The 11,724-nt window shown below is 30.3% G+C and overlaps 1 protein-coding gene across 1 annotated transcript; it reads right to left on the bottom strand.

The window, feature by feature from the left end:
• Positions 1 to 3,702: 3,702 nt before the first annotated feature.
• Positions 3,703 to 9,217, bottom strand: LOC108720850 (sterol O-acyltransferase 1-like). The gene is made up of 9 exons (XM_018445095.1): positions 9,108 to 9,217; positions 7,694 to 7,764; positions 7,326 to 7,471; positions 6,956 to 7,126; positions 6,195 to 6,343; positions 5,697 to 5,836; positions 5,359 to 5,522; positions 4,756 to 5,029; positions 3,703 to 4,209 (listed from the first exon to the last, which is right to left on the bottom strand). Exons 1-9 carry the CDS (start codon positions 9,184 to 9,186, stop codon positions 3,778 to 3,780), a joined length of 1,626 nt encoding a protein of 541 aa, XP_018300597.1. The 5' UTR covers positions 9,187 to 9,217; the 3' UTR covers positions 3,703 to 3,777.
• Between the last annotated feature and the right edge of the window lie 2,507 nt (positions 9,218 to 11,724).

Here is an 11,724-nt window from a genome sequence, read left to right as displayed (position 1 = left end):
TGTTATCTTATAATATTAATTTTTAATGTTAAACTTTCGTAAAAAAGATGTAAATAAATTTACAAAATAAATTTATCTAATTGATTTACTCTTTTAAATTTACCCTAATTTTGTGATATCCAATTGATATTTTTTCGCGGCGTACAAGATACGTTTCTTGTCTTGATTTCACCACGTAAACTTCGATTCTATGTGACTGATAGCTGTCATAACCATTCGTTACACGCATCGATAAATGGTGAATCGCACTCTAAAAATTTTTGTGTATTCCAAAAATCATCGAAAAATAAGTATCCTTTCTGCCCATAACTGTGACATGTATACATATTGGCAGGAATGACGTCTCCCGGCGTTCGAAGCGCGACGCTACACACTCGTATCAAAGCGCACACGTACGTGTTACTGGAAGCGCGGAGGGAGAAAGTAGTGGAGGGGGGGAGGGGGCCTCCGATATTCTGTCCTTAGCGCAAGGCGCACGATTGAGAGAGAAAGCGTAATTGGACGTGATGCCGGCTCGCGGTGTCCTTTCGCTGTCTCACATTTGTTACTAGTACGAATAAGATACACCCGTGTCTCTCGCTCGTCAATATTCATAACAATATACTTTTATTATGCACAAAATGTTGTAATTATGCATAAAAATTTTTAATACTGTAAAAAAGTTTTGTGCATAATTATTACGTGTAATTTTGAGACTCATTGTAATAGCTTTGCATGCATTTATAAATTTGCAGTGTGCAAATGAAATTAACATTTTGCGTGTTTCACTTGTACTAGTAACAAACGTGTGAAACAGCGAAAAGATACCGCGAGCCGGCATCACGTCCAATTACGCTTTCTCTCTCAATCGTGTGCCTTGTGCTAAGGACAGAATATCGAAGCGCCCCCATTATTTTCTCCCTTCGCGCTCCTCGCCTCCTCCGCGCTTCCAGTAAGGCCGGAATCAGATTAGGCATTAAAGATTGAGATTGAAGATTGAAAGATTGAAATTTGACCAATCAAAAAAATAGGAAATTCCTTTGCCCTCATTGGTCAAATTTCAATCTTCAATCTTCGATCTCAATCTTCAATGCGTAGTCTGATTCCGGCCTAACACGTACGTGTGCGCTTCGGTACGAGTGTGTAGCTCCACGTACCAGGGACACCATTCCTGCCGGTGCATTACACAAATATACTTTTCAGTTATAAATACATTAAATTTAATATCTCATGAAATTAAATTCAAATTGTGTAACTTAAAAGTACATTAAATTTCATGAAATTTTTAATAGTGTAAATTAAATGTTAATGAAATTCAAGAATATTTCTAACAGTGCATTTTTAGATGTTTCAGCAAAAGCTTTCTTTCCATGTAGCTTTCAAGATCGTTAATCGTATCGCATTGCATCGTACTACTCGATTGCCCGAGAGCGAACGAGCGCAGATCTAGGTACAAATGTTTATAAATAAGGTGTATACAACCCCATAAATAAGATATGGTCATCCCCTCTATTTTTCGATCTAGTAGAAATCAGAGAGAAACAGAGAATGACAGGGATGAAGAAAGATCATGAGAAAAATGCTGAATGTTCGACAAGGCGAAGGTTCTCGTTGTACAAATTATTTTTGCGGATGAAGAAGTAACTTCGTTGCGGCAGAGGTCGAAAACGGGAATAAAATATCGTGTAAAGTTAAGAAAATCAATGAATTTGTGTATTATATGTATGCATGGATGTATGCTCATTTTCTATTTTTTCTCGTCGTTGATTTTCGTTCTTTATATCAAGCATGAGAAGGAGAGGGAGAAAAAGGATAGAAGCAGTTATGTAAATATATATATATATATTATAATGTGAAAAAGGAAATAATTATAAATTATAAAAGAGGATTGTACATGTGTATCAACTCTGTACGACATAAATTAATTTATATAGGACGGAAGATATACGTACGTCTTCTTTGTTGCCATGTGGAAATTGAGAAGCGTATGTAAAGCTTCGATTATAAAAATTATCCCTTTTTATATAAATTCTTGTGTATTGTACCCTTAATGATTCCATTCCTCTTTATACACAATTAATCCCTACGCACTTTTTTTATTTTAAATCCTTACAACTCGAACTTTAATCAAAATTTTTAGGCCGTAATTTAGGGATAAAAAAAGAGTCACTCTTTTCGAAAATTTAGTTGACGATAGGAAAAAACATCTAATGAAAAGAAAGATAAAGGTTGAAAGTGAAAGTAAAAAGAATAATTGTGATCTAAAAATTATAATCTAAGTTATAAGGATTTAAAAGAAAAGCACGTAATAGTCTTCTGAGACTTAATGAATTAATTACAATTAATTACAAATTCGAGATATCTAACGTCGTTCGTTAATTCTAAGAAAACTTCCGGATTCTCTTGACATGCTTCCTGTATGGAGAATTTAAAATTAAAACTAATTCAGATATAGTTTTAAATTATATGAAGATTTGCACACTACGCTACTATTTTGTAGCATCAATAAGTTACATTAATTGTTTACTTTTATTTTTTTATGAAATTTTTTTTCAGAAACAGTACTACTTTCCCTTTTAGTTGCTCTATCAATACTACAAATCCAATCGTAATACACATTTAAATAAAATCTAAAAATGTATAACTAGATGCCAGGTTTCGGGAGTCTTCTTAGGGCAAGACGCGAAAAGTCTAAAATAACAAGTAAATAAATAAATAACAAATCGAACAGTTCGATTAACATCTTCGAAAAAATATTGAATTGAGATTTTTTTACGTCTTTGATCTTAAGGTTAATAATTTTAATTGTGAAACATGATAGAGCGATATTGTCACTTCGCTTTGTGCCGAGGGGGTACTTACCTACGAAAGTGATTTCCGATTTCTTGTATTCATAGTTATTTCAACGAGATTGCAAAGTGATTTTATTTGTTTTCCGACAGAAAGTTCGAGACGCGTGACCGAGCGTACGACATTTTTTTGTTCGATTTCAGATTTCTTGATTTCAATAAGGAATGTTTGACTGCCTCATTTACTGAATTTCTCGTTGATTTCGTAGGTGAGTAGCCCCTCGCTTTGTGCAATTTGAAAATCGTCAAGAGGATCGTCGGTAATGATGACTACAGGTACCCAGTATCCATAAAAGATACAATAGTGAAAAAATTGTTTTCGTCCATTTCGAATTTTTTCACCAATAGTTTGAGAGAGTGTTTACTTTTACTATCCGAGAATGACTCAAAAATAAGTTAAGTCCGTGCAATTCCATAAATGAATTATCGTTTACTAACAATTGCATCTTGATCTCTTATTATTGCGATTTTATGTCAACATATACACTATTCTTTTCTCTATTCCAGTTTAACATTAAACTGGTTATATGTACAAACTTCCCAGTGAACACAAGTTACATGTAACGATGTAACGTATCTATTAGTTGTAATTTCCCACTCAACAATGTAACAATGTAACACATGTTATATTGTTGATTGGGAAATTACAACTAACAGATACGTTACATCGTTACATGTAACTTCATGTTCACTTGGTCGTACATAACTGTCTTTATTGTCTTTGACTACATTTACACGGCACCTTAATCAGGTTTGATAACATCTGTATTTGTGAAATTGGCCAATCATAACTGTTCCTCAGAAGAATGGAAACGACTGTGATTGGCCAGTTGCATAACTACAGATGTTATTGAATTTGATTAAGAGTGCCGTGTAAATGTAGTCTTTGACTGCACATGGAAATCGTTGTTTCACGAAAAGATTTAATTTTCAACGCAAACGAGATGACCTACGTGTTGAATTGCTCATAACAGTTCCAGCTTCGTGGTATGAAAAGATCCAGGTAGTAATTGGAATGAGGCGGACAGTTCTGTCGGGCGTAGCACTCTATTGAGTACAGACTCACTATGATACCATCGCCAATGCCCCAGCTTATCCACATAAAGATGTTGCTGGTGATGATCTTGCGAACGAAGAACAAGGCGAAGCCTATGAATCCGAATAAGATAAACACTACAGGGTAGAAGAAGCCGAATCCAAATGCGAGTATGTATTCGTGGACGATGGCAGAAGTGAGGAATACAGCGGTGGTTGATAATAACCGATTGCGCGGCATCACGATTTCGTATATGTCCTTGTAAATGTACGTATACAGCCAATCGTGCACTACCACGTTCCACGTGCGGAAATACGTGTAGTAATTCGTGGAGTTCCACCAGTCCTGTAACATAAACGACATAATTCATCATAATTAATCATGAAACTGTAGTTTACAGAAGTTGACAATCCACAATTGCTTTCTAAAAATTATCGAATCAGTACGATATTGTGAATCCTCTCGTGTCAGAATAATATCTGCTAGTAGTAGCTAATATGTTCTATAACTGCTAGTAGTAGATATATGTGTAAATTTTAGGATTTCAATTCTGGAGCAAAACATACCTGAGATGTTTGTGTAATGGTTCAGATCTTCGAGAAACTTCTTGAAGCTTCATTTACATTGAAGTTTATAATAGCTTCAATGAACATAACTTCAAGAAGTATCCACGAAAGTATGAACAATCATACAAGCATCTTAACGATGTTTCGAAGGTCCAGAATTAAACTCCCAAAATGTACATTCAAGATTTCATATTTAGAGAAACTGGCACATACATTTACGTTCTCGCATATATTGAAGCAATAATATGATATATTACGTAAAAAATATTTGCATAATGGACATATAATTTTTATAAGATAGATTACTGAAGATGCGTATGTTTACTTTGTAAAACAATCGGTCCGCAAACTGCAGCATTTCCGCCCAAGCATTCATCCACGCGTGCAGCAGAAGGTATTGTCCGGTGATGAAGTAGAGAATGCTGGGGACACTAGTCTCGATGATATTTTTGACAAACCACTTCCATTCCAGATGTTGTGTACCGAGCACGTGATAAACCGAAAATATGAAGCGTTCCAGAATAAAGGTAAGATAAAAGATTGCTAGGCCGACTTCAACGAAATTTCGAATCACCACCATCCACCTGATTCTCTTCGTCCTAAGAAAATCAATCGTACTCTAATCTTGTTCTAAGGTCTCTTAGTATTCGTTTAATATCGCCAACATGACAATTGTCTCTTAAATATTACGATAAATTTGAAACTTTAAGTATATCATCGCATTGCTTTATTGACGGTTAGGATATTTTATTTGTTTCGTGGATTGTCTTGATATTTTTTCTAAAATTTTTTAAGCCATATAGATCCATTATTGTCAAATAGCAAGTTAAATTTCGTAATTAACAATTATGTAACTAAAGTTGTTTTTTATCGCACAATTAAAAGTTTACATTGTTAGCTTCACGAAGAAATTATGAAATATCTTTACCTAGGATATTCGTCGCGGTACACAAGAGTCGGTGCGAACAGGAAATACAGATATTGTGAGAATCTGGGGCCATTTGGTCGCGGAGTTTCACTGTGAGACTTGTACGACAAAAATCGGGTTGCTGCGCTTCTGACAAAAGCGTGACTCTTCATCAACATACGTATCTAAAAAAAAAGGCAAATATTATTTAGAAAAAAAATCCTTGGTCCAATATCTACTGTAGTTAATGATGAACTAATATTATATGCAAGATATTAAATTTATACGTAATTATATATCTCTCTTTTAACATCATAATTCAATTAAAACGCTAAAAGCCAATATTTAAAGATGCGTACTTGTTCTATAATAACAATCATCCTGCAACATATGGAGAGATTCGCGTCTAACATCGCCTTAATAGAAAAAATAATAAAGAGAAATTGGTACAATATAAATGCTGACAGCCAGCCGTAATCCCAAAATTTTTGAATGGAGGCTGTAAAAAGAAAGAACAGTTGAATTAAATTATTCGTATTGAATTAATTAATATTAATTAATATTATCTCTAATATGAGAATCGCTTTAATTAGTTGATATTATTTAACAATTTTTACAATTATTTGTGGATAATTATTTGTGCAATACATTGTTGTGTGCATATCAGTCTAATACTAAACCAATTAGTTAACACTATATCTTACGCTATAATTATTTTTAAAAATTGGGACCTAATCCTACTTATTTTTTAACTAAATTATTCCAATCCAAGAAATAATTTTTCTCAATTGATTTAATTTTTTGTTAATGTTTAAATTAAACACATTTATCTAAGCCTGAATTGAAGAGATTGTTACATTTTGGCAAAAATCGGAGTCGTTGATACCCCCAGAGGGTGAAAGCCACGTAAACACAGAGTGTCGAGGCTTGCATGAACGACCAAATGTAGATGCACGTTGAAAATTTTGCGAAACCAATTCCTATCGTGTTGGCACCAACGCGAATTCTGTAACAAATTGTGTAAAAAAAGAAAATTAGGCGATAAAAAAAAGCGTAAACAGGAAACGAATATATTGCAAACAAATATTTAAAATATAACCAAGTTGTTAGATAAATAATTCATTAATCAGATTTTTCTATCTTCCAACGAAGGTTCATCGCACTTGGAATAATTAGGTAAGTATCTTAATTATCATTATACAAATAATTTTCTAGACATAATTGTGAAATAATTGTGTCGTTTACTTCAATCTCACAATCGGATAATAAGTGTATAATTTTGATTAATGAGACAGTCTAAAGCTATAATAAGTGTGTGACACCGCAAAATATCTTTTAGAAATTTGAAACTAAAAATATTAAAAAATTTTAAAATTAAATTTGAAAATCTAAGATAAAAATTTTTTTAGAGAGACAGAAACTTAATTTAGAAATTTTGACTAAAAGTATTTATTTAACTATTAGTTATACATTTTTAAAATATATATTTACACATATTTTTTAAATACACACATTTCTCATGAAACAGTATTTATCTATTTTTTTCCTTTAAAATAACGAAATTGATGATTCTATGGGAGAGACAAAACAAATTATTTTTCGCATGTTATATACTTACGTTCCTGACTTCATAATATCGGATGCGACGGTACTGACAAGCAAGTACATGAAAGTCATAAAAAACAGATTGTAAATCGAACGAATGTGCGGAATCTCAAAGAGATCGGTGAGCAATGAGTTTCTTTCAAGAAACTCCTTATCTGGCAGCGTATCTTTCTTATTGGATTTCCTGCAGGAATATCAGAGATGCAAATATATAATTAAACCATATATATTTTAATAAATTTATTTTAATATTTTAATAGATTATATTCATATTTTTTACTTAAAACCGTTATATACTCTCAAATATTTTTAAATTAATCCTATCTGTATTTTTATAAGTATTTTCTGCTCAAAACTGTCTCTCTGTTCTAATTATTTCTCACTTTTTGTCGCGATATTTGTCCATCTTATACAAGAATCTTGTATATTTTCCATTCTTTATCGAAGGTATCTCTATCTTCTGCAGAATCTCGGATGTCATGTCATTAATGCGATTGTTTATGTGCTCCAAAATCTCCTCTCTTATTTCCTACAAAAAACTCTTTATACAAAAAACACAAACAAGACATCAGAGATCCATTTTTCATGAAACCTCATTTTATTTAAGCTTTTGAGCGATGTGCTCTGAGATATCGTCGTCCTTTTTTTTACCACAAACTATTACTCTTAGCTCCATAAACTTAATGAAACTATTTTAATTCACATTAAGTACGACAGATCAAGTCAAAGTCAATGATATATTTTCTCGTACCTGTATTCTTTTTCGGAATACAATAACCGATGTTTCACGTAAAACATCCGTGAATGCGTTTTCATTAGCCGCTGAAAAGAGAAACATATAAATATAATATATATATTAATATAGAAAGCAGAAATAATATAAATCTCGGATTAATTAATAGATTTATTGAGAATTTATATATCATTCATGCGAAGTAATTTTTGTTAATCAGGTATTGACTTGCTCCATTGTAGAAAAATCTCTCGACCTTCAAATTAAAGAAGATTAGGACAATATAATAACAGATAATATTTGAAATAGAATTTAGCTTTTAACATTATTTTCAAGTTATAATCATAATTATTTCATTACATGTTTTAATTTATGTCTTTGTTGATTATTAATTTTCAAGTTACAATATAACGATTTCTTTTATTATTATAATATGATAGTATCTAATAAAATGTAAATATATATGTAAATAATATTTATTTACTTTTTTATGAAATTGCTGTTTTGAAGTTAAAATCTTCCGAAAAAGCGCACACACAAATTTATATAATTTATTTTACTTATTTTTTTTTTAAATTAGGGTTATGAAAATTAATTTAGATGATAGCGACAATTAAAAAAGCGAAATAACGAAAATAAATTATTAAGTATTTTCGAGAAAGGTATTAAATTGTAACATCGCGACACACATTATATGTATTTGTATATTAACGTTCAATTATTAATTAACTTTGTAGTATTATTGCAATTGTAGAAAGGTTTTCAACTTATAGATAAACAGTCGACAGTAAACATAAAACCTTAGCTTAATGAATATACTCGTAAATACATTTGAAAATATGTTTATAATATATAATACATGAAATATAAGATTGCGAAAATAATAAGCTCCTTGAAATTTGATTAATTTTGCATAAGAAGGAATTAATTCCAAAATAAATATGATTTCTTAATGAAACCATTTATTTAAAAACGAGAATTAAAATAAAAAAATAAAGTTAATGTTTTTGATAAATTTTAATTAAAAATAATTTCTCCGAAATTTAATAAATAAGTCTTAATCTATTATTAGAAATTAATAAACTTAATAGTAAAAATATGATTACCTCTCTTAATATGCATTAATAAAAAAAATGTAAACAATATAATATATTCAAAAATATAAAAAGAGAACAATATAATATATTTAAAAATATTAAAAATATAAAAAGAGAGTAATTAAAATTTATTTATATTTATTTGTTTATTTTAAATAGAAAATTAAAAAACTGCACATTAAGAATGCTAAGAGAGAGAAATATAGAAAAAAAAATATTTTCCAGAAAATTTCATATCTTTTATGGAATTTAATTATTCTATAAATAATAGAACTTAATTATCTCAGAAATTAAGATTGTTATGAATCTTATGATAAATCGAGTTATTTATTTACCATTTTTATCTTTCTCTTGAAGGTCTGCATTTACTACACTGGAATCTTCACAGTCTATGGTTTCTGTAACAGAACTCATAACTAATTGATGATGGTCCGTGGATCTTACAAAAATTCTTTTCCGAAAATATTACACTCCGGACTCTGTGTCACGCTCTGAACGTAATTTTTGTGATTTTCTCAGAAAAAAAGCTCCGAACCAATTTATATAAACTGAAATCTATTGGATTTTGAAGCGATGGAAGATCTCCGATCTGCAATCCACGCCTCGCATGTTGCTATTATTTCTTAATTAGCAATTGTTAATTTTCTTTTTGAATTCCCAGAGTACAACACTGATGTTGATGGTGTTGATGGTTGTTGGTCTAATAGTGTTCGACCGCGAGATGTGAGCTGCTCGATTCCAGTCTCAACTACTGTGTACGCGGACTATCTAAACGGCTCGATCGTGTTCATCCTACCATGAGTATAGTACACACTGATTTATCCTTAGAAAACATGTGTTCTGTGGCTGATAGATCCTCGAAGGGACATGTGACGTCGTACGCATGCGTACTCGTGCCCATTGTTTTTCATTCCCTCCGAGTTATTATTATTCGAGTTTAGGAAGAACACGCGCTAATAAAAAAAAGATCTCTCTCTGATTGTTTCCGATTTAGGCTCGTTTCTACCAACATAGATTAACTTTAATTTTGGTTCAACTTACTCTTCATCTTTTTCTAATTTCTAGAAGTAGAAAGAGATGAAGAGTTAGTTGAACCAAGATTAAAGTTAATCTACGTTGGTAGAAACGGGCCTTAAAGAAATAAATTTATTTTTATATTTAGCAAACTTCATAATTTTAAATAAATTTTAGAGAGAATTTTAGAATTTTATATATTTAAAAGTAAATTAAAATTTGAAAAAGCATATATTTTTAAAAGTAAAATTGAAATAAATTTCAGGAATCATCAATCAAAATGTTATTATAACTGTAACTGTGTTAATTCACAAATTATTCATTTTCAATTTATAATATTTTTTAATTTTATTTTTAATTTTAAAATATGCTGTCGGTTATTTTCATTGCATTTTTTTCTGTCAGTTTAGTCAATTTTTGTTTTTGCAAAAATAAATCATGTCGTTTATGATTATGGAATAATAAATTTATTGAAATTGAGAAGCTTCTAATGAATTTTGTAAAGTAAACAAAATTATAAAATTATATTCTTCAGTTAACTTGGGTTGAGCTTATATTTTTTCAATGAAATCTTAATTTGTTATTTAATTAGAGATATACGATAATAATGCATAAAAATTGCCACAAATAGTTGATCCGATCTGAAATTTGTATAATAAGAAATCTTCGAAATTAAAGAATCTTTTATCATAAAATGATTGCTTTGGTAAAACGAGCAACTCTAATTACGCTTTATAATTATTTTTCGTATCTTTAATCTCTTGACATTTTTGGCGACACCCGCTTTTTTGCATTCTTGTTCGTGAATTAATTTGATATCTTGAATTTCACGACTCGTGTGCAAATATCTCGGCTGACTCATTGCAAAATGACAAGGGTGCATATCTTAAGATAAAACTAGCTGCATTAGTAACTAACGATATTGAATTAATTTGCATCAATTATTTGTAATGTTCTGTCAATGACTGATTACAAGAATCAATTACTGAGATTGGAACTTTAGTCACTTTTATTCTTTTGTGTCTTAGAATTAATATGTTTTTTACAAATAAGTTTTTTCAAAGTTTTGAGTAACGAGATAATCGTGTTGATTTCGTATCTGTTTTTGAACAATTAATTTTGAATAATTATATTTAAATCGTTTATTATATAAGAAAATAAACAGTTTTGGTTTTAGGAAGAAATAATATTCGTACTCTTTCGTGTACTTAGTAATATTCCAGGATCAAAATGTGTTTTTATATAATATGGAAATTACTTGCAATTTGAATAAATAAAAAGATTATTACAATATATATATATTATAATATCATTGATATTCATAGATATTCACAATACATAATAATTAGATAAAAATAAATGATTTATTAAGACCGTATGTGAGAATACACAACAAGTAAGAATATTAAAGTCTATAACAGTCGAAGCTGGATCTTTAATGCTTAAATAATTCAATATGAAGAAAAATGCGTTATTGTTTCTACCGATTTATTGTTATATCGATTATTGCGAAGAATATTACTAAGGTCTCGGTAGTCTAAAGGCTTAGGACGCTCGTACGAAATATAAGAAATCCGGATTCAACTCCCGACCGAAGTAATATTTTTCGCAATAAATTTATTTACAGTTTTTCAGCACATTAACATCTTTCTAATATGATACCGGATTGAGCATCAAATTATTAAAATTTGCTTGTCAATTTAATTTAATTTGTAATATTATTACAGTAGTTTAATTGTGTTTAAGTCCGGAAAACCAATTTGCGCAGTTCGAATGACTACAAATATAGTATATATGCATGTACATATATAGTATATATACAGGGTGTTTCCAAATTAAATCGCAAAACTTCGGGAGCGTGTAGAGGAGTAAAAAACTAAGAAAAAAAGTCCATAGACATATGCTCGTTTTTGCTCCGTTTCAGAGAAATCGAAAAAA

The sequence above is a fragment of the Mycetomoellerius zeteki genome, unplaced genomic scaffold (assembly GCF_001594055.1).
Source record: "Mycetomoellerius zeteki isolate Tzet28-1 unplaced genomic scaffold, Tzet1.0 scaffold1030, whole genome shotgun sequence".
Lineage (NCBI taxonomy): Eukaryota > Metazoa > Arthropoda > Insecta > Hymenoptera > Formicidae > Mycetomoellerius > Mycetomoellerius zeteki.
Note: the sequence above shows the minus strand (reverse complement) of the source record. Positions and strands in the feature narration are given on the sequence as shown.